The sequence below is a fragment of the Sprattus sprattus genome, assembly GCF_963457725.1.
Source record: "Sprattus sprattus genome assembly, chromosome: 1".
NCBI lineage: Eukaryota > Metazoa > Chordata > Actinopteri > Clupeiformes > Clupeidae > Sprattus > Sprattus sprattus.
This window is the reverse complement of record NC_137920.1, coordinates 75,955,180-75,978,321: the sequence shown is the minus strand read 5'-3', so window position 1 is coordinate 75,978,321 and position 23,142 is coordinate 75,955,180. Positions and strand designations below refer to the sequence as shown.

The following is a 23,142-nucleotide window of genomic DNA, read 5'->3' as shown; positions in this document are numbered from 1 at the left end:
GCACTATGTATGCACGTATTCAGAACATATTACCCACAATGATATGTTTAAAATATAGTTTGTTTGTTTTTTTGGTCATGGGCACGACGCCACTGGTTATGCATATTGCTTATCACAATAACTGAGATGAACTGTAATATCCAGAAGCCGCCTTAAGGTGGGAGTGTTGCTCTCAAGTTATCAGTATGGGCAACAAATCGTTTACGTGATCCGTTTGTGACAGCTTCAGTTATCCAGTGAAGTCATGATTGAACCTCAGTACTTACTTATTATTTATTTTTGTATTTTATTATTAGGACGCAACCACACTACCAGCACCCACTGGGTGCCGTTTCACTAGGCTATAAATTGGCCAGGTTGACTATGCAAGAAATGCACAGACAGCGTTTCTGATTTTGAGGTAGAGCCTATCCGAACATTAGGGGGGTCTGTGGGATAGCCTCAGACCGATCAGTCGGATTCACTTAGCCCAGGGCGTGTTTTGTTTCAAAGAATCATACAAGGTAGGCCTACAATATTGAGGGTAGGATTACCGCTCACAAATCATTTTTACAGCTATAGTGGTGTAAACGAATTAGAATATATGCAATTAGGTTAATTTGTTTGTATACTTGTTTGGTCAAGGCCCGTTGGCTGTTTATTTGTTTGTTTGTTCGTTTGTTTCTTTCCATCAGTCTTCAGTTTCTTATCCAACTTCATTATTATTATTATTTCGGTTCTGCTCTTTCCACTGGATACAGTGAATAGGGATGGAGCCAGTGTTTGCTGCGGGAGTCGCTTTGCGCTTGCGAAGCGACAGGGACCGTAATGACGGTCTAGGTCGGAATGACAAAGCTCTTAAGTTCCTGGGACAGGACTTTGAGACTCTCAGAGCTCAGTGTCTTCAAAGCAAACGCCTGTTTGAGGACGACTACTTCCCTGCAAAGCCCTCCTCACTTGGTTTCAAAGATCTTGGACCGAGCTCAGCGAAACTACAAGGGGTCCGCTGGTTGAGACCCACGGTGAGAGACAGGATGCTGTTGTGACACCCCGGTGGGATCTGGATTCCTCCTGTATCTAATTTCACTTTTCAAGCATATTATACTACGTATCTAATATGTCTATGATGTACACCTGAGCTGGACATTTATGTCGTACTAGCCTTTTAGTAGGCTGTGATCACGTATGACAGCCATTTATTAATTTTACTAAATCTAGTAAAAATTACAATGAGCTTTCCTCTGAGGTAAACTTCTTCCAGAAGAGAGAACAATCAATCAGTCAATAACCCAGAAGAGTGGGCAATCAATCAGTCGATAACCCAGGGCGTTTGAGAGTCAGCAGGGATGATCCAGTCACTCCACTGCTTGTCTGACCCATAGGTCTTCTCTGTGCACCTCAGGAGTTCTGCTCTGACCCACACTTTATCGTAGATGGCGCTACCCGCACAGACATCTGCCAGGGAGCTCTGGGTACGTTCAAGTATTCAGTGCTGAATGTAAGTATGCAAGTATTCAGTGCTGAATGTAAGTATGCAAGTATTCAGTGCTGAATGTAAGTATGCAAGTATTCAGTGCTGAATGTAAGTATGCAAGTATTCAGTGCTGAATGTAAGTATGTAAGTATTCAGTGCTGAATGTAAGTATGCAAGTATTCAGTGCTGAATGTAATTATGCAAGTATTCAGTGCTGAATGTAAATATGCAAGTATTCAGTGCTGAATGTAAGTATGCAAGTATTCAGTGCTGAATGTAAGTATGCAAGGGTACTCAGAAGATGTGGAATGATAAACTGCTGTGTAGATGAACAGCTCTTCAGAGAATATGTCACTTTAGTATTCGTTCTTTTACGATATTCTCTGCTGTGTGTCCCTAACAGGTGACTGCTGGTTGCTAGCAGCCATTGCATGCCTCACCCTGAATGAGCCCCTGCTGCATCGGGTGGTGCCCCACGGACAGAGCTTCCACAGTGACTATGCAGGAATATTTCACTTCCAGGTGCAGTACTTCACCCTATCTATGCGTCCCCTTACTGATATATAGACAGGCGTGTAGTCCAGGGTATACGCAGGTATTCGGAGTATACCCACGTATTTTTCAGTCAGCATTGGGTATACCCACTTCTAAAAACAGGGCGTTTATCCTGTGCTGTATGGGCTGCTTAAATAAATGAAGAGTATACCCACTTCTCCAGAGACCACTACACCACTGTATATAGATGTTTGCTTCATCGAGTGACAACAAAAGGTCATTATCTCTAATTCAGCATTACTCCTTCTACAACATCTGTCCCCATTAAACCAAACCATAAGACCCCTGCATTGCGCCTTGTGTTGTCTCTACAGTGGTTAGACCATAACTGACAGCCTAGCCGTGTCTCTGACTTGGCCTTGGCCCCCCTAACCCCCAACCCCCTCCTTGAATGTTCAGCTACCATTCTGGCCCTGCTAGCTCGCTTACTGCTATATTTAAAAGCTTATTTATAGGTGAATGAATCTATACACCGTGCCTTTCCGCTCTCTGCCCCAATGGAACACTAGGGCAGGGCAGCAGAAGCAGCACCAGTCTGCAAAATTCCAGTCATATCCACAGTTCCAGCAGTGCTGTGTGTGTTGTACAGCAGACAGGACCAGATCCTCCCTTCTGTGTGTGTGTGTGTGTGTGAGCAGTATGTGTGTGTGTGTGTGTGTGTGTGTGTGTGTGTGTGTGTGTGTGTGTGTGTGTGAGCAGTATGTGTGTGTGTGTGTGTGTGTGTGTGAGCAGTATGTGTGTGTGTGTGTGTGTGTGTGAGCAGTATGTGCGTGTGTGTGTGTGTGTGTGTGTGTGTGTGTGTGTGTGTGTGTGTTGTACAGCAGACAGGACAGAGGGAGAGAGAGAGAAAGGGGATAAACACGAACACTGAGCTGCAGTAGACAGCACATTCCCTGCAGACCAGCAGCACTTCATTACAGTCAGCAGGTGGAATGACACACGCAGAGACGGCCCACTGGGCTTGAGACCAGCGGTGCAGATGGGATTTTAGAACTGGGGGGGACGCTAACATTATTTTAACGTTATTTACTGAGGCTTGTCGTTATTACGTAGGGAGAGTGGAGGGGACGGAACAGGTCACTATGAATCTGGGGGGGGCATGTCCCCCCGTCCCCAGTGCTATCTGCGCCCCTGCTTGAGACCTAGTTTTAAATAAGTCAACAAGCAACAAGCACAGTAGTATTTGTTATTAATATACATTTGTCATGCTTTTTAATATGTATAGCCCATTTAAGTAATGTCTTGTAGTGCATTATTTCACTGTTTAGCACATTTAAAAGAATAGATGTGCATTATATTATATTATATTATATTTCATTGTGTTTTAGTGAATGAAGCTGAAATAAGGTCTTCCTCACCCCAACTCAGTTTAAGCAGGACCAACTGCACTGGGCAGAAAGAGCCAATAATAGCCTACAGCAACAGTCCATCCAGCAAACAGTGCAGTAAAAGTCTTGGCATCCGCTTAGAAACTGAATGGCTGTGCCTCTTCTAAGAAGAAGTTGGCACCTTTACCCCATCTGCACTGCTGGTAGCATTGCAGCTTAAAATATGCTGTTCGAACCTGAGGACTGTCCCTGAGTTTTAACCATGGTTGATTTAGATACACATTAGTGATTTCAGATACATGTCTGGAGGCGGTTTGGGAGGAGAAAACGTGGAGGAAGCTGGACTGTTTTAAATGTATTAGTGTTTTATGTGTATTTTTATTTCCCATTGATGTTGCCCCTTTTATTCACTTCATAGTCTTGCTGCTTTGACACCTGAATTTCCCTAACGGTATTAATAAAAGTTTATCTTATCTTATCTTATGTTAATGTTTAGCTTAAATTTAGGGGAAAACAGTTACACATTTCAACCCAGATTAATGTGGTTTCTCCTCAGCTCTGCCTGGTGGTGTTGTTGGTTCACAGCTGCGCCACCTGGTGGTCAGGTTAAGAGTGACGGTGTGAGCTGCCCTCTCTCTTTGGCTTGTTGCAGATGTGGCAGTTCGGGGAGTGGGTGGATGTGGTGGTTGACGACAGGCTGCCGGTGAGAGACGGAAAGCTGCTGTTCGTGCACTCAGCAGAGGGGGGGGAATTCTGGAGCGCACTGCTGGAGAAAGCCTATGCAAAGTATGGCAAGAGAGAGTAGACAATTCACATTGTTGTTCTTATATGGGCTCACAAGGTTTTCATCCTTATGTTGGAAAGACAGATATTTCTATACTCAGCTTTCGAGGCGAAAGTGTGTTTCTTTTGCATAACGGCACTTTCACCTTGTGTGCCAGGCTTAACGGCTGTTATGAAGCCTTGTCTGGTGGCTCCACCTCTGAGGGCTTCGAGGACTTCACCGGCGGGGTGACGGAGATGTTCGAGCTGAAGAAGGCCCCCTCCAACCTCTTCAGCATCATCCAGAAGGCAGTGGAGAGAGGCTCACTGCTGGGCTGCTCCATCGACGTGAGCCCCAACCCACTCTCGCACTCTCATACTCTCCCAACACACTCTCATACTCTCCCAGTCCCAACACACTCTCATACTATCCTAACACACTCTCATACTCTCATACTCTCCCAACTCAATCTCATACTCTCCCAACGTACTCTCATACTCTCCCAACGTACTCTCATACTCTCCCAACTCACTCTCGTAGTCTCCCAACACACTCTCATACTCTCCCAACACACTCTCATACTCTCCCAGTCCCAACACACTCTCATTCTCTCCCAACACACTCTCCCAGTCTCTCAACGCACTCTCATACACTCCCAACATACTCTCGTACACTCCCAACGCACTCTCACACTCTCCCAACACACTCTCGCCCTCTCCCAACAGCTCCGCCTGAGCGAGAGAGCCAGCCATCCTGATCCCTGTGTGTGTGTGTGTGTGTGTGTGTGTGTGTGTGTGTGTGTGTGTGTGTCTGCTCGCAGATCACTGGCTTCTTTGACATGGAAGCGGTCACCTTTAAGAAGTTGGTGAAGGGCCATGCCTACTCTGTCACAGGGGTGGAGGAGGTGCGTGTTAGGATGTAGCAACACAAGTAGGAATGTTCACATGACAAGCATGTTCCCTCTCTGCCAGAGGGCCTCAGGTGAGCATGTGTTTGCTGTTTAGGTGGAGTTCAGGGGGAGCCCGACCAAACTGATACGTATCCGCAACCCCTGGGGAGAAGTTGAGTGGACAGGAGCCTGGAGTGACGAGTAAGATATGAGCCACTCACTGGTACAGTGGTACAGGAGGTAGAGAAGTCGTTTAGTAATCAGAAGGTTGCTAGTTCGATTCCCTGTCGAAGTGTCCTTGAGCAAGACACTGAACCCCTAATTGCTCCTGATGTGCAGTGTGCCATCAGTGTAAATGTAAGAAATGTGTATACATCCTTGTAAGTCGTTTTGAATAAAAGCGTATGCTAAATGACTTAATGCAAATATAAATGAGACAGAGAGAGGATGAGAACTAAGGAAATAAGAGTGGAATGAGAGACAGAGAGAATGCAGTGGAATCTAAGAGGTGATATGAGGGGTAACAGTCAGTGTCAATACATTACCTGAATACATTACCTGTGGTTCGTTTCAGCTCACGGGAGTGGAATGGTCTTGATCCGTCGGTCCGATCCAGACTGTATCACTGCAGTGAAGATGGAGAGTTCTGGTGAGTCTCGGTGGTGTTGTTGTTGCAGTTGTCATGGTGTTACGTTTTCTTATTGGCCACCCTCTTCCATTCAGCTCAGACACTCATCTCACACACACACATCAATCTCCACACACAGGATGTCCTTTAGCGACTTCATGCGGGAGTTCAGTCGGCTGGAGATCTGTAATCTGACACCGGACGCCCTCCAGGCGGGTCAGCTGAAGAAGTGGAGCACGGCGCTCTTCCCAGGAGAGTGGAGAAGAGGCAGCACCGCTGGAGGCTGTAGGAATTATCCAGGTAACACCTTGTACTCTCTACATCTTTATCTTTAAAGATGAATTTTTTGGACTTTTTTGGCCTTTAATCGATAGTTGAAGTGAAGACTGGGACAGGAAATGAGAGGGAGAAGAGGTGGGGAGTGGACAGGAGAAATGACATCAGGCCAGAATCAATCCTGTGTCCTCCATGGGCATCAAGCCCGAATGTGGTCGGGGCTACTGGTTGCGCCACAGTGCCCCCCTTACATCTTTATCTTCATCTTTTTATTGTTTGATGGTCGTTAGTAGAAATTAGTTTACATAATGTGCACCTGTGGCGCATGCAAATGTATTCAGATCGTTAGCGACAAATCATAAACATTGATGACTGATGTACGGGCTGCCTGCATTGTGTCCCTGTTCCATAGCAACATTCTGGATCAATCCTCAATACAAAATAGCCCTCTCGCAGCCGGACACGGACAGCCAGGCAGGGTGCAGCTTCCTGGTCGCCCTGATGCAGAGGGATCGCCGTCGGTTACGTCAGGAGGGGAAGGACATGGAGACCATTGGATTCGCTATATATGAGGTACGTGGGTCTCTGAAGCTGGTGACACATAGATGGAGAATTAACACATCACCCAACTTAAAGGTAGCGTCTGTGATTGTGGTGAGAGGGTTGTTGATATTTACACATTACCCACCTTAAAGGCAGAGTCTGTGATTCTGGCAAAAGGTTGTTGATATTTACACATCACCCACCTTAAAGGCAGGGTTTGTGTTTCTGTTGAAAGGTTGTTGATATTTACACATTACCCGTCTTAACTCATTTCAACTATAGCTAAAGTCTCCTTGTTATCCGTGACAAGACAAACTCTTACGTATTGGCTCCTTTTTTCTCTATCCACCAGGTTCCCGATGAGGTAGGTCTGTGTCTTTTCATTCTCTGCATTATCAGTGCTCAGTAGCCCGGAGCTAGTTTTCAGACATCTCACAGTATTGACCCTGATATGAAGCTCAGGACAAATCTGTTCCACAGACACATAGACCCCCTTTTACTGACACACTTAGACACATGCATGACAGACAAACTCACTACACATAGCCTAGAAGGATTAACCCGGTATTCAAAAGCCCAATTCATTTCCAAATAGAACACTGCTATGTTTGCAACTAAGCTATTTTCATTTTTTATAAAATATACTTATACTCACTAAACTGCATTAAATTCTAGCAATTAACTACTCTGGGTGGATCCTATGACAGCGGCACAATATGTAGCCTTATAGGATTCTCCCGACAGCATCATATACTACTTTTCTATACACTCATCTAATTTCATTGTTTATTTCATGTATCTAATTTATTGTACGTTATTCCATCCTTACAATTGTACTAATATTGTTATGTTGCTGTCAAATAAACAGTTCTGAGTTCTAACCTCTCTTGTGTGTCCTCTCCGCTCGGTCTGGCAGTGTAAGGGTCAGGCCGGGATGCACCTGAGGCGGGACTTCTTCCTGAGCCAAGCTTCCAAAGCTCGCTCGGAGCTCTTCGTCAACCTGCGCGAGGTCAGCTCCCGCTTCTGCCTCCCGGAGGGCGAGTACATCATCGTCCCGTCCACCTTTGAACCCCAGAAAGAGGGGAACTTTGTGCTGAGGGTGTTCTCTGAGAAACCCGCCGACTCCCAGTACGTGAGGGAAAGGTTTCTTTACTGTTGGGGCTCAAAGGGAGGTTACAAATATTAAAGTGAACATTAAGTCTATGCTAAATAGTCAAAATACAAAACATGTCTGACATCAGAAAATCCAGATCACCCTTTCAGGTAGACAATGAAGAAAGGGGCAAGGCTGGGTTTGATAAATAAATAAACACAAACAGATTGATGTTGTGTTTCTCTGTGACTAGGGAGCTGGATGATGAGCTGTCAGCAGACATGCCTGAAGAGGTGAGTGACAGAGAGACTGAACAGCAGCACTTCCACACATTAACTCATTTGGCTCTGTATAGTGCTTCTTCGACTACACTTTGATGAAGATAACTTTAACTCTGATTCAGGTTTTCCAAAATTTCACCATTCAAGATGATTCACCTTAATTTTCCTCTGGATCAATAAAGTATCCATCTATCTATCTATCTATCTATCTATCTGTTTCCAGTTTAAAGTTGAATTATTTGAGAAGGGTTGTTGTACCCTGAGCACACAAAGTTGTACCCCTTTTTAAAGTGTGTGTGTTCCCCCCTATAGGAACAGCTTGATGAGAGTCAGATTGATGAAGGCTTCAAAAACCTCTTCAGGCAGCTGGCTGGACAGGTAAGAAAATGATCAGGTAAGACATTGGAACAGGCAGAGAAGGAGGAAGTAATTGGTGTGGTCTTCTGACTTCTGTTTACTTCTGTTAACAGGAAAGGGTGATCACCGCATCCAAGTTGCAAATGATCTTGAACAGGGTTGTAAGCAAACGTAAGTCCCTTCCTCAGGGAACCACTTTGCATCTTGTACACCACCCTAGTCTATTTGTGCACCCCAAAACCTTAATGAACATTTGAATGGTTAGTAATACACTCACGTTGTCTACTGCAGATAAAGACCTGAAAACAGATGGCTTTGGAAAGGAGGCCTGCCGCTGTATGATAGCCCTCATGGACGTACGTGGTCTTCTCTTTGGTGTCATTTAGTCGTGCTTCGTGCACTTATGATCCATTTTCATGCACTTATGTTCATCTTTGATGTTTATCTTTCATTTCATGTGCCTGTCAGACTAATGGCAGTGGACAACTGGGTCTGACGGACTTCCACGTGCTCTGGGAGAAAGTCAAAAGATACCTTGTGAGTAACAGCTTGACAAAGCTCCTCACCAACACCCCCCACGGCCCCCCAAAAATAATAGTATAGTATTGTACTGCAATAGCTCATGTATTATTATTTTAGTTGTTGTATATATTCAGCTTAATCGGACTTACTCCCTCCCCAACTATCCTTCCCATAAACCGTCAGACTATATTCAGGAAGTTCGACTTGGACAAGTCGGGCACCATGAGCTCCTATGAGATGCGTCTGGCTTTGGAGTCTGCAGGTATGGCTTAAAAATGAGGATTTATTGATTGATTGATTTGTTTATTTGATGAAGAGGGACAGTGTGCATTGATAAACATTAAAATGTAAATGCACCCAATTGTAGCCAAAAGGCTAATTTCCATTGGCAGTCCCCCTGCCAGAGTGAAACTGGCTAAAGATAGGGAAGAAGAGAAGGAGAGAAAGACAACACAAAGACTATGCTCCTAGAGGAGTACAGTGTGGGAACAGTAATTATGGGATTATGGGACAACATTGTCGACACTAAATCCACAATGTGGTCAACTTAACGATCATCTCTTCTCCCCTGAACTAAAGGTTTCAAGTTGACTAATCACCTCTTCCAGCTGATAATTCTGCGCTACGCCAAGCCAGACCTTAATGTGGATTTTGATAACTTCGTCACCTGCCTCATTCGGTTGGAGTCTATGTTCAGTGAGTAGGCACTCTAACCGTTCCCATGACAACTGGACAGCAATACTGTCTTATGCTACTGTTAATGCTACCATCTGATCTCTGTAGTTCTACATGGAAGTAGTCAAGTCATTTGAGGCCCAATTAAGAAACACAAGAGGGATAATTGTGTCACTCTTAACCTTTTCCAGAGACCTTCAAAACAATGGATACTGATGCTGATGGAGTGGTGTCCTTCAACTTCTCCCAGGTTTGTAGTTTCTGGCATTCTTTATAATCGGCCATTTTCTAAAGACATTTTTTTACATCAGCCTCACCAAGGGTGTTTTTGGAAGGAGAGTTCCCGAGGTGCAGATGTCCAAGGCTATAATTTGAACAATCCTGAACTGGATGGATTTGCATTAATTTGCTTTCATATAAGAGAATATGCTATGGTGTGACTGACCTCAAGGCTTTCAAACACATTCAGTTGTTAACCAAAGCTTTATGAAACTATGCTCAGCTTGTCTTTCTTGTGCCGTCTCTTTCAGTGCTTTCATATAAGAGAAAATGCTATGGTGTGACTGTCCTCAAGGCTTTCAAACGCAATCAGTTGTTAACCTGTCAAGGCTTTATGAAACTATGCTCAGCTTGTCTTTCTTGTGTCGTCTCTTTCAGTGGATCTCGCTCACCATGTTTGCCTGAATGGACACCTGCTTCTCTCTGAACTGGCTTATCCAGCCACCTGAATGTCCACTGACTGTTACCTTTAAGCTTGTCCGGGACAAATCGACCCCAAAGATAGTCCATTTAACGGATTGAAGTCCTTTATTGCCAATTTCCCTTTTTCTTGAGTTAGCCAGACATCAGACATGTAACATTTAAGCAGTGCATGTTCACAAGTATCTAGCTAAACCAAAGATTGAGACATGATTCCAAAGACATGATTCGTGGGACATATGCTGTGCATAGTACATCATCTGCAGTATTAACCTCAGCACAAAAATCCAATATGTGTGTGTGTGTGTGTGTGTGTGTGCTTTTTAGCTTCAGTTTGACGGTCTTGGTATTTCATATGCAAATCATGTTCAAATCACTGCAGTATTTTGGAATGTACTCGGTGTCTCTCCCTGCTGGTGAGGAGTCAAATCACTCAATACAAATAAATAAATCATCTCTAAAGGTCACAAACCATCATAGAAAAACATAATGAGTACTGTTTAAATTTAGACATCTTCAAAAATGAGCATTTAAAAAGTGCTCAGTAAATAGCATAATAAATAAAGTGGATTTGACATACATATATAGAAATACATATATATATATATATAGAAATATACCTACTCTGTACACATACATTCAAGACACAAGGTATTCTCTTCAGTAACCATCCATATGTAATCTATGGTCCAGCACCATCACAAACTACTGTGTCCCATATCTGAGGTAAAACTCACTGTCTGTCTGCTCGTGGGCAAGCAGGCCTCATCCACCTACACTACGGAAGCCTGTAAGGGAAGCTCAAGCTGGGCGCTCCATCCATAGGGTCGTCTGGTGTTAGCCTTGCAGCTAAAGGTTAGCGCATCTCCAGGTGCGCTCCTGATCTCTCCGTCTTGACCTGTGCGTTCGCTTCAGTTGAGAGGCAGGCCCTCGCTGACAGGCATGTTAATGTGGGCCGTCAGAAGGGGGGCGCTCTTCCCCTCTCTTAAGACAAACACCTGCAATCACGCCAAAGGTGAGACACGTCAGTGCCAGACACAACTGAGAGACACACACACTGCTGAACAGACAGAGCCTTCAGGAGCGGGAGGTCCATATTAAGACAGGGGAATATCGATGAACAGGAGGCTTACTTTGATGATGTCATATTAAGACAGGGGAATATCGATGTACAGGAGGCTTACTTTGATGATGTCAGAAATGCCTTTGTCACTCAGGCACTCCACAAACGTGTCGATCGGATAGTTGAGGCCGGGGACCAGCAGTGGGATCTAAACAAACAGAGACCAGCTAGTTATGGTAGTACAAGAGACCAGCTAGTTATGGTAGTACAAGAGACCAGCTAGTTATGGTAGTACAAGAGACCAGCTAGTTATGGTAGTACAAGAGATCAGCTAGTTATGGTAGTACAAGAGATCAGCTAGTTATGGTAGTACAAGAGACCAGCTAGTTATGGTAGTACAAGAGACCAGCTAGTTATGGTAGTACAAGAGATCAGCTAGTTATGGTAGTACAAGAGATCAGCTAGTTATGGATGCTACAAGAGACCAGCTAGTTATGGTAGTACAAGAGACCAGCTAGTTAGGGATGCTACAAGAGATCAGCTAGTTATGGTAGTACAAGAGATCAGCTAGTTATGGTAGTACAAGAGACCAGCTAGTTAGGGATGCTACAAGAGACCAGCTAGTTATGGTAGTACAAGAGATCAGCTAGTTATGGTAGTACAAGAGATTAGCTAGTTATGGTAGTACAAGAGATCAGCTAGTTATGGTAGTACAAGAGACCAGCTAGTTAGGGATGCTACAAGAGACCAGCTAGTTATGGTAGTACAATAGATCAGCTAGTTATGGTAGTACAAGAGACCAGCTAGTTATGGTAGTACAAGAGACCAGCTAGTTATGGTAGTACAAGAGACCAGCTAGTTAATGACGCTACAAGAGACCAGCTAGTTAATGACGCTACAAGAGACCAGCTAGTTATGGATGCTACACGAGACCAGCTAGTTATGGATGCTACACGAGACCAGCTAGTTATGGATGCTACACGAGACCAGCTAGTTCTGGATGGTACAAGAGATCAGCTAGTTATGGATGCTACAAGAGACCAGCTAGTTATGGATGCTACAAGAGACCAGCTAGTTATGGATGCTACAAGAGATCAGCTAGTTATGGATGCTACGTGTCAACATATTTCACATTCCGACAGAGCTACTGTAGGATTGAGATACGGCCATTTGTCTGGTTCATCCTACAGCAGCGGTTAAGTGGTGGTTCTGGTATTCAGGCAGAGGAGGTTTACCTTGAAGAAGGCTGTTCTCATGCTGTAGAGGCCTTCGTCGAACAGGAAACAGACTGCTAGGTTCATGACTGGACGGCTGGCAGCTGTGTTCTGGATGTTCAGAGTGAGCTTGAAGGACGGGCCCAGACCCTGGACCTGAGTAGAGAGAGGAGGGACTGGGCATTTCCAAACGGCTCTGCATGTCAACACTGATAACTTTGTGTATATTCTGCTGCATCACAACGTGGGCTGTGTTCTCTCTGGGGATTCTAGACGATGCATGTTCAAGCATTTGAAAAAAAGTGCTTTACAAATATAATCTATAACTATTTGTTATTACAGCATCCATGTGTTATATCCATATATCCACATAGTTCTGTGACCTCTCGTATCACTATGAGAGAACCAATTAAACTTTTATGTCAGAAAAAGAAAGCAAAACACTGTCAGTTTAATGGTGAGGGCATTCCTAGACAAAAATACTTTGGTAAGCGTGTGTGCTTTTACCGGTGCACAGTCATTTTTGCTGCTGCTGAATAATAAATGCAACATGGCATCCGGGTTAAGCGGAGAGGTCAGTCAGCAACGCATTTTACTGTGTGGGATAGAATGACTCATAGAGAGTGGGCTGTATCTTGATGACGCTCACCACTGCGTTCATCTTGAGAGGTTCCGTGATGCTGGCTGACATGGGGGCGAGGCTGGACTCCAGAGCCTTCACATAGGCCCGTGCTGCCGCCAGACGGAGCCGGCTCAGGTCCATCTGGAAGGCCCTGTGCATAGCTACGCCACGCCGGGCCAAACACATACATATACAGCATATAGAAAATTAGCATTTTAAAACCACTTTAGCAAAGAGCATTATGAACAGAGTGGATTTGACATACTACTCTGTGCATATACAGTATATTCAAGACACACATTATGCTTGAAAAATACAGTTATGGCATATGTCAAAAGAGTAAAATAAAATATAAACTGTTCCTTAAAACATAAAAATTGGTCTCATCTATTGATAATGTCAAATTATAGTTTGTTATTCTTACAAATTGTAACAGCCAACAAGGACCTTCAAATAATCATGCAGAGAACTGCCAGTAATTAACTCTTTCATACTTTCAATAATGTTTCTAGATGTTGAGTGGAGAAAAATATTATACATGTTATTCAAAAGACTCAGAAAGAAATACTGGTAAAGTCAACAAATAATTGTTCAGATAAAGATCTAGATTTCAGGCATCTTCAGAGAAGAATGAATGGTGACAACATATCTCTGAACCTCTAGAGGGCGCTATAACACCAAGAAGTAACCCATTCCTACAGCTTACGTCAACCATACTTAGTGTGATGAAACAAAGTATGCTTTGTGCTACAATACAGCATTTAAAAAGCCAAGGATGACACTTTATCACACAGCTCAAGGCAGTAGACATTGACATGGAACGTCCAAAAAGTGTTTATGGTAAGGGTGCAGATACCGGCAGTGGTGGTCAGGGACAGGTCAGTGTTGGGAAAGTTCACTTTCTACATGAACTAGTTCAGTTCATAGTTCACAAATTTTTAAATGAACTAGTTCAGTTCACAGTTCATACTTTCGTTCAATGAACGCGTTCAGGTACAACACTGGTCAGGGTTCACCACAAGGCCATGTCTTTCAGGTCTTTCCAAATCCCTTCAGTGGAGTTTCAGATCACATTTCCTATCATACTATATTTAAAGGTGTTATCGCCATTTCCTGTAACCTTACACCATATTAAAGGTGTGATAAACATTTCCTATCAGTTTACACTATACTAAAAGGTGTCATCACCATGTCCTGTCATCTTACACTACACTTAAGGCATTTGAAGCCCTCAGACGTTTGTGATTGACACATTTACAATGTCAATGCCAAATAACTGTGCGCATGCTTTATTTTTTAAACAAAAAATTATAATCCCTCTACACTTTGTTGTTGTTTTTGTTAGCCCCTCGACGAAGGCAGAAGCCAAACGTTTTGTTAGTTTCGAGTGTCACTGGAGTTATAGTAACCCCTTGACACACAACTGTCCCTCCATGCACTGTGTGTGAAGTGCTGTTGCACCATAACCCCTTCTTAACTATGCATGTGCTTTACCCACACACTAACCCCTTCTTAAAGCAGCACAACGGATCAATAGCAATTCGCTAAAGGTATGCTAGCAGCTAAAGCTAACGAAATCTCTTGAAATGTGCTGACTTTGATATTATGACAAACTAGTTACTCAACGACTGTCCTTACACAGTCAAACATCAAGCAAGTGCAACACAAGACAAAGCAAGACGGCAAATAAGCTACTTACTAGATCGGCAGAAAGTAACAAGTCAGGGCTGCGGGCTGCGGCAGGCAAAACTACAGAACGCAGTTATAAGCCTATGGACCCTGCTATGGCAATGGCACGGAGGCGATTCTCCATATTAAAAGTCATTGTAGCGCCCCAATTTTTTTTAAGCTGTTATTTTAAGGTTAAACTTCTTATCCTAACCCTAATCCTGAAGTAAAATTGTTGCATAATGGGGCTTTAACTATGTGCTTTATCGACACATTAACCCCTTCTTAACTACGTGCTTTATCCACACATCTCCCTATAATGGTGTGTGGCACCTCTTGTCCTAAAGATGAAGTGTATTCTCAGTGGGGTGTGTTCTGGGTGGACGTACCCACAGCGTTCTCCCGCTCCCTCATGGTTTGGTCCACATACAGTTTGGTCTTCTTGGGGACGTTGAGACGGATGCTTTGAGCCAGAGGAGGACCCGGAGCGGAGTCCCTGTCCTCAAACACCGCCGTCCTCTTCAGGATCTTCACGATCAAACCTCCACCTAACATACACGCAGGACAAACAAGAATGGGAGCTTTCAGAGAATGCAAACCTCCGCCTTGTGACCTTGACCTTTGACCTTGACATCTGAAAATCTAATCAAATATTGCCATTATATTAACCAATCTCCCCACAAAGTTTGATGGAAATCGATCCATGCGTTTCTGCGTAATCCTGCTAACAAATAAACAAACAAACAAACATACAGGGGCGAAAACATAACCTCCTTGCGGAGGTAACAACACAACATACAACCAGGACACAAACACCTCATTATGAACCTTAAATGGGCCTCTACACTATTGATCGTACTGCTATGAATTCTGGAAGTTAAATGTTATTGTACCAGATTTGTTCTTACCTTTGGTAGTCATGATTAAGGTGCCGTCTTCTCGGCCGTATCGACCAAAGCAAATGCTGGTAACCACGTCCTACAGTTGCAACAGGGCATAGAGTTCACAGTGCAGGCATTGTGACACTGATATGAACTACACACTTTGACATCCATGAAGCATTACTACAATAATCACAGAGGGTGCAGGTGACATACCGGAGTCTTGATGGTGCTCACGAGATTTTTGTCCCGATACACATGCACCTCACAGCTGGCCAGAGCCACCAGCACAGCCTGGAAACCCCGGGTGGGGAGGTCCATCACCCCCATAGTCGTCACGGGTGCGGGCAGGTAGACGGTCCACAACTTCTTCCCCTTAAGAGGAGAAAGCGTCAAAATCACTAAGATTATTTTTCTGGAACACGTTTTAAGAAATACTTGGTGTATGGTGTATGTGTGTTTGTGTACTTCATGTGTGTATGTTTGTGTGCGTGAACCACTTACATTTCCTACTTTTTAAAAAACGTATAATTTTTCTTAAACTGTGCTTTTGCTGAGAGCTGTTTTTTAGCACTCTGAGATTCTGCTTGAATGAAGAGTGCTCAACAAATAAAATGAATTATTATAATGTATTATTATTATACCTTCTGTGTGTAACCTTGCAAGGTCTCCTGAGCACATCCCACGACCACGTTCTTCCCCATCCTCACCAGGCCCACGGGGTGAGCGGACAGCTCAATGCAGTACTTGGGTTGCAGAGAATCTCTAAAAGAAAGCGAGGCAGAAAGGTCAACTAAGTCAAAGTCCCCTTAACTGACTTCTAGAGTTTAGAGAATGTTAAAGTTTTACAATATTTCTCTCTCTCATGTGTTTATATGGCCTATACTATATATTATAATGACTTTGCTTGACCAGCTAAAGAAAGACATTAATCTGAAATGCAGTACTTGGGCTGCAAAGAATCTCTAAAAGGAAGCGAGGCAGAAAGGTTAACTAGAAGTCCCCTTGACTGACTTCAAGAGTTTAGAGAATGTTAAAGTTTTACAATATTTCTCTCTCTCAATGTGTTTCTATGGACTCAGAATGACTTTGCTTGAGCAGCTGAAGAAAGACATTAATCTGAAATATCTTGTCTTTCAAAAAAAAAATGTCTACATCTTCTGCACACACGTATGTATACATTATGTCAGTAAACAGAGAGAGAGAGTGCATGTTAAGCTTAGGGCTTTTTCAGATGTCTAATAAGGGTGATATGTCTATCTTACAACCCACCTACGCAGGATATAGATGTTTCCATTGCGACAGGCCACCGTGATGCGAAACTCAACATCAAACTGCCCCGTCACGTCCATCATAGTAGGCACACTGGGCAAGGACATCTGTCAAGATGTGAAGCACAGATAAATCAGAAGAGGAAGGAGGGAAATGACTAAGCAACACAAGTAAAAGATAAAACACACAACGCTGCATCACTTACACAACTAGTGCGTGTTCGTACATACGTGTGTGTGTGTGTGTGTTCGTACATACGCGTGTGTGTGTGTGTGTGTGTGTGTTTGTGTGTGTAGGGGGGTAGAAAAAGCCTTGTGCGTGGATGAGGTTATTTTAAATATACCAGCACAGAAATGAGTCACATATAAAACCTCTTTCAAACTTTACTCGCCTTCATGTTGGCAACGATACAAATTGTCAGTTTGTTTATGGTTAATTGATATTCATGCTACATCTGCAAACAGGTTGGTTCTGACATCCTAACCTGTGCGTGGGGGGGTTGACATGTGACTCACCTGGGAGAGGATGGTAACCTGTGTGTGTGTGTGGGGGGGGGGGGGTGACAGCTGACTCACCTTAGAGAGGATGGTAACCTGTGTGTGTGTGTGGGGGGGGGGGGGGTGACAGCTGACTCACCTTAGAGAGGATGGTAAAGGCCTCTGGGTCCAGAATAAAGACATCCTTATCCTCTGTGCCAATCACAAGACAGCTGACTGCATCTTCATCTGCCATGTTCTTGTTCAGTTTACCTATGCATGTGATGACCGTCTGGAAATATACACACACACACACACACACACACACACACACAAAAGACATAATGGGTGAGAATGTCTGATCGTGTTGTGACTATGTGCTGTATTTGATGTGTACTGCTTCTGATCACCTGTCTACGTAAAGGCGGTTCTTTGTGCAAGTTCACGAAAGCTTCCATGTCTTGAGGCTCCAGCATGAGGAACCTGTCAAAATGAAGATCACACATTTTACAGAAAGCCACGCGTTATCGAATCACATAACTCATAGGATATCACACTAATGTGGCGAAAAAACGGACGCCTTTTAAAATCACACAGAGAGGTGCTAAATATTTCAACCAGCATTACTGTATAAATACCACAGAGAGTAAAATGATTACCTCAATGACCTCACTGAGAGGGGGATTTCAGCTTTGTCCCTAAAAGAAAGACATCAACTCATCAGAGCAGTTATGCAGTTTCTACATCGCCATGGTCACACTGTCAGATATACCAATACAACAGGTGCACACAATATGCCATGGCAAAGTGGAGGAGAGCAATTATGTTGCATTAAAGAAAATGTTCTTCATTTTGTTTGTTCTTTTGGGTGAAACTCACCTTATTCCCTCCAACATTTCCTTCAGGGTCATGGTGTCAATCATGTCCTTTAAAAAAAAAAAAAAACAACAACAAAAAAAAAAACACATTAATCCAAATTCTTAGCACACATAGCACAATATTATTAATCTATGCAAGATGGACTCAAACACTGCACTAATGCACTAGTATGGACGTGCTGGTTCAATAGCAGCCCTACCCTAAGTCCAAACATAAAAAAAAAGCTTTAAATCAAGAATTTGACTGCAGGTTCTTTCAGTCATAACCAACATCAACTTCTCCAGACACGGTCATCCCCAACCAGGATACTGCCTTTCATATCAAAACTATGTTACCAGCCTCAGATAACAGCCACTTGCATAGTAACATTTACTACAATTATTACTATAATTTCTGTGTTCTTATTTATTTGTAACCATTCTAGAAAAGAGCCAATACACATTATATGTTCTCCTGAGGAACTGTGTTGACATTCGAATTTATAAACTGGATTAAAGAATACTAACAAAAACCTCACTGCATACTGCAGATATTTAGGAATATGTAAGGGATAATGTATTGTCCGGAGGTCATTCTCCAAAAATAATTCCCGACGGGGCAAACAACACCCCGACGCGCAGCGGAGGGTGTTGTTTCGTCCTGAAGGGAATTATTTTTAGTTTAGTTCCAGTTTATAAATAAAAGAGTCCATCTTGCATTATCCCGCTTATTATACGTTAACTTGCCAAAAACGATAGAAGACATTCGTCCAACATACCTCTTTTTAATGATTTAGTTGCCGTTTCATGAGTCCCGTTTAGAAATAAATAGTTCATCAAGCAAATAGAACTTTGAAGTTTCAGGTGTTGCATAGCAACCCATTACTTGCTGACTTCAAATTACTGTCTACTGTTGCGTTAAAATGACTGGCCTTCTGGCGGAATGATATTTAAGATGTGAATTAGAAGTACAAAACCCGTTGCCAATGACAGCGGTCTTTATCCTTTCGCAGCGGTATGTTATCAGGAATTAATGTGACCTATGACGTAGGGATGGCCCATTCAAATCAACGGTACTTTTTGGAACATTCTGAAGAGCCGTATAATAAGGGAACATAAGAAAGAAGAAACCATTTCATATTTTTCATATTTTCAATCGTGCGATCACAATGTAACATGATGAAAACAGTCCATTCCAGGTTGTGATGGAGCCTCACTGACCTGTCTCGCTTGAATCCACACATCCTGTTCGAGTGCATTGATCTCCAGCGAGGGTAGGGTGAACTTGAAGTATGGCCGGAGGTTCTTGTACACGTAGATGAAGGGGCCTGAGGCCACTGCTATGGCCGGTGTGCGTGGCTCATGCTGGTCCATGAGGAAAGACACCAGGCCGGTGGGCAGGTCGAGCAGCGTGTTCTCACTCAGTAACCCCGTACCATGGTACACCCTGAGCTTCATGTTATTCGTACCTGTGCCAAGATCACCAACCACAAGCTGCACAACAGAAAGAAGATATAACTAAAATGCAGAAAGCCCCATCAAATGTGACATGAGATTAGTACGTCGTTCAACATCATGTCTTCAACTGTACACTTCCTTACTCTGAAGGAAGTGATCATTCACGTAGTCCAAAATATATCTAAAGGCTAAAGATTTGACATATTTTATGATGATGGTTCTGACAGATTTAATGGGCAACTTATGCACACCCAATGGCATACATTAATTGAGAAGATATAGACTGAAGTTCAAGCACTTGTATTTGGCAATACAAAAACAACCTCTACAGCAGGGGTCTCAAACTCCGGCCCGGCAAGAGCTTTCATCCGGTCAGCCGTAAATCATACCTAAGTCATGGGCTATCAATGGGACAAAGTGATCCTAAAGAGCAACTTTAAAAAACACCTTTATCCAAAGAGCATCTTGCATTGCCCAGGAATTGAAACTCAGGTCAGCTACTTGTTATTCAATAACACTAACCATTTTACACATGGTAGATATGCCAATTCAAACGTGGTATCTACAGTATTGTGATAGGCAAGCCAACAGATTGAAAAAAGCTGGCCTCCCAATGTCCAGACTCGACGCTCATTGGCCCCCAGGTAATGTGAGTTTGAGACCCCTGTTCTACAGGTATTCCTCACATTATAGTCAAGCTAATTAATTGTAGAACAAGTCCATACCTTGCTCTCACCATCTCCATGCAGGTCGGCTAGAGCTGTAAAACAGTGAATATAAAGTCTGCACTAAGTAACGATTAAAAGGTACACTTAATTAATGATAAGTGTTATTATGCCAACACTTGAATTCCTCTGTGTAGAAACAAAGGCTTACCCATGCACGACGAAAAGGTGTAGAGATTCGCCACAGGATCATAATGTGCATCAAGCCACTTCGAACTGGCCATGGAACTGCGAGGGGGGAAAATGACGATTAATGGACCATCTAAGTTACCTAGCTACAACCACTCTGTATACTGTACCTCGATCTACAGTGAAAGTGATTTTCACCGTATGTAGCGCATTCATGTTTGATACAAGTAAGGCTACATTTGTAAAACCTGAGTGAAGTTACTTTATCGCCTTTCCGACTGGCTGAACTTAACTGCAAAATAACAAAAACTGACAGTTTTGTCACCTGACAGTTAGTGACACTCTACGTTAGCTATGAAAGCAGATTCATTGTTGAATTCATCCTTAATGTATAAGATAACGTTGGATGAATTGTAAGAAGACGTGTGGATCAGTCTTAATATGCTAGGACTATCTAGCCTAGGGATAAATCACCTGTCACGCAGAATTTGTTAGCAAGGATATCAGCGAGCTTAACAGAAAATCCAATGCTTCGCTCATTTCATTATCAAGCATACAATTGTCCTGCAAATTTACGCTGCCTTACCGGTTAGCTAGCTAGCAAACAGTATGATCTGATTTACTAAACGTCCTCACTTCTTTTTCCACAACTTACTTTTCTTGCTCAATCTGTCCAGCAGACATGACGATAAAATAGCTTTGTTGTTAGCTTGCTAGCTAATGTTTTCCCAAGTTCTTCAGTTGTTTTGATGCCAACTGTTTATCAAAAATGCAGTTCAGCTTGTGTTATTCGAGCTAACACTCAATACGGGGCCATACACATGAACGGGTCGGGTCTCAATCAATGGTATCAAAAGAGCTAGCTAGCGATAGTTAGATACCTAACTTAATTGTTGGCTCGGCCTGGCTGAACAGTATTTAATCCCTTGAGCTTCCCTGTCTCTATGGTAGCGAAGCAGGTGAAGGTGACGCATCTGAGTCACACTAAAAGATTCCCCTACACGTGCTTGGTTTGTAGTTCCTATGATGAAGTCTCTGGCCAAGTCATTAATGTCTTGTAAGTGGGCACACCATTGAACACAACATAATTCGAGAAAGGAAGCATTGATTTATTTTCGCTTCCGCTGGTACAATTATTAACATGAGAGGATTTTGTTATGAGCCATTAAGACGCACTGGTCAGTTTGATGTTGAGTTTTGAAATACTGTAGCTATAACATGCGTAGTTGGGTTGTTAGATAGACATATCACCCTTATTAGACATCTGAAAAAGCACTAAGCTTAACATGCAGTCTCTGTTTCTTGACATAATGTATACATACGTGTGTTCAGAAGATGTAGTCATTTCTTGAAAGGTTTTTTGAGCACAGGGCGGTTGGTTTCATCTTTCTCACTTTGTGCGGCGATCATATTACTCACCACTACGTGGGACGTCTAGTTTCCTTAGCTGACAGTTAAACTGTTGTGGTCTGAAGTTTGCCCACAGGCTTTACCAGACTCAAGACTCAATGTTTAAAATGATTTACGAGTCATCTGCCATATCCTGACCATTAAACCTCAAAATGTAGAGACTAAGGGGATGTATATTAGGCAATATAGCCTATGAAATGTATAGGCCTTTTTAACATATGTGATGATACATATTGTGAGTATCGTAATGGAAAGTATGAAGATTGCATATAGGCAGGACTGTATATAACCCAACAAAGTGTCTTCTGTCCAAGATCTTCTCACCAAAACCAGTGTTTGGGCTGGTTTAAATGTTTTCTGATGATAAATGCCCACACTATACTAGTGGGGACTGAAACTTGACCCCTAAAGATGAGCTGCTTTTTCAAATCCTTGTGAATGCTGAGGATGAACCAGTCTGAAGCTGAGGAAAGTTTCCAGTTTCTGTTCAGTCAGTGAAATAAACGCTCGTCTTAAGGCCATATTCATCTGTGGGAAGGAAAGGAGATGAGGCAGCATTTTCCTTTCAGTGAGAATGGAGACCTCTCCACATCAAGATACAGTGAGAATGGAGACCTCTCCACTATAAGATACAGTGAGAATGGAGACCTCTCCACATCAAGATACAGTGAGAATGGAGACCTCTCCACATCAAGATACAGTGAGAATGGAGACCTCTCCACATCAAGATACAGTGAGAATGGAGACCTCTCCACTATAAGATACAGTGAGAATGGAGACCTCACCACTTCAAGATACAGTGAGAATGAAGACCTCTCCACTTCAAGATACAGTGAGAATGGAGACCTTTCCACTTCAAGATACAGTGAGAATGGAGACCTTTCCACTTCAAGATACAGTGAGATACATTGGCAACAGCACCTCTAAGTTGTACTGGCTACATGGCCAGGGGAAAGGTTAGAGATGCACCTCTAAGTTGTACTGGCTTCATGTCCAGGGTAAGGGTTAGAGATGCACCTCTAAGTTGTACTGGCTTCATGTCCAGGGTAAGGGTTAGAGATGCACCTCTAAGTTGTACTGGCTACATGGCCAGGGTTAGAGATGCACCTCTAAGTTGTACTGGCTACATGGCCAGGGTTAGAGATGCACCTCTAAGTTGTACTGGCTTCATGTCCAGGGTAAGGGTTAGAGATGCACCTCTAAGTTGTACTGGCTACATGGCCAGGGTTAGAGATGCACCTCTAAGTTGTACTGGCTACATGGCCGGGGTTAGAGATGCACCTCTAAGTTGTACTGGCTTCATGT

At 43.2% G+C, this 23,142-nt stretch overlaps 2 protein-coding genes across 3 annotated transcripts; one reads left to right on the top strand and one right to left on the bottom strand.

The window, feature by feature from the left end:
* The first annotated feature begins 240 nt into the window (after positions 1 to 240).
* Positions 241 to 10,552, top strand: LOC308376420 (calpain-1 catalytic subunit). Its single transcript, XM_080852732.1, has 22 exons — positions 241 to 503; positions 741 to 1,001; positions 1,382 to 1,451; positions 1,857 to 1,975; positions 3,989 to 4,122; positions 4,278 to 4,446; positions 4,920 to 5,003; positions 5,104 to 5,189; positions 5,563 to 5,637; positions 5,756 to 5,916; positions 6,305 to 6,465; positions 6,788 to 6,799; positions 7,352 to 7,563; positions 7,782 to 7,821; positions 8,122 to 8,187; positions 8,280 to 8,337; positions 8,458 to 8,522; positions 8,635 to 8,703; positions 8,872 to 8,950; positions 9,268 to 9,384; positions 9,555 to 9,613; positions 10,021 to 10,552. Exons 2-22 carry the CDS (start codon positions 750 to 752, stop codon positions 10,045 to 10,047), a joined length of 2,115 nt encoding a protein of 704 aa, XP_080708858.1. The 5' UTR covers positions 241 to 503; positions 741 to 749; the 3' UTR covers positions 10,048 to 10,552.
* An 85-nt stretch (positions 10,553 to 10,637) lies between these two features.
* bbs1 (Bardet-Biedl syndrome 1) lies at positions 10,638 to 21,859 on the bottom strand. Of its 2 annotated transcripts, none has more exons than XM_080852756.1 (17): positions 21,750 to 21,859; positions 20,450 to 20,526; positions 20,299 to 20,333; positions 19,337 to 19,609; positions 18,138 to 18,184; positions 17,918 to 17,956; positions 17,669 to 17,741; positions 17,419 to 17,550; positions 16,783 to 16,889; positions 16,155 to 16,275; positions 15,727 to 15,885; positions 15,538 to 15,607; positions 15,019 to 15,177; positions 12,989 to 13,122; positions 12,361 to 12,495; positions 11,247 to 11,333; positions 10,638 to 11,060 (listed from the first exon to the last, which is right to left on the bottom strand). In XM_080852756.1, the coding sequence occupies exons 1-17, from the start codon at positions 21,770 to 21,772 to the stop codon at positions 10,974 to 10,976; spliced, it is 1,758 nt and encodes a 585-aa protein (XP_080708882.1). In that variant the 5' UTR covers positions 21,773 to 21,859; the 3' UTR covers positions 10,638 to 10,973. The 2 variants fall into 2 exon arrangements, with proteins under 2 accessions (XP_080708882.1, XP_080708881.1); XM_080852755.1 differs by lacking the exon at positions 21,750 to 21,859 and adding an exon at positions 21,083 to 21,314.
* Between the last annotated feature and the right edge of the window lie 1,283 nt (positions 21,860 to 23,142).

Bases quoted from the DNA above. Each gene is read 5' to 3' on its own strand.
- LOC308376420 (XM_080852732.1), top strand. From the start codon at position 750: ATGGAGCCAGTGTTTGCTGCGGGAGTCGCTTTGCGCTTGCGAAGCGAC. The intron at 1,452-1,856 runs GTACGTTCAAGT...TGTCCCTAACAG, and splicing joins CATCTGCCAGGGAGCTCTGG to GTGACTGCTGGTTGCTAGCA. The intron at 9,614-10,020 runs GTTTGTAGTTTC...CGTCTCTTTCAG, and splicing joins TGTCCTTCAACTTCTCCCAG to TGGATCTCGCTCACCATGTT.
- bbs1 (XM_080852755.1), bottom strand. From the start codon at position 21,111: ATGTCTGCTGGACAGATTGAGCAAGAAAA. The intron at 15,178-15,537 runs GTAAGAACAAAT...CGTGTATGTTAG, and splicing joins CTTAATCATGACTACCAAAG to GTGGAGGTTTGATCGTGAAG. The intron at 12,496-12,988 runs GTGAGCGTCATC...CTCTCTACTCAG, and splicing joins CTCTCAAGATGAACGCAGTG to GTCCAGGGTCTGGGCCCGTC.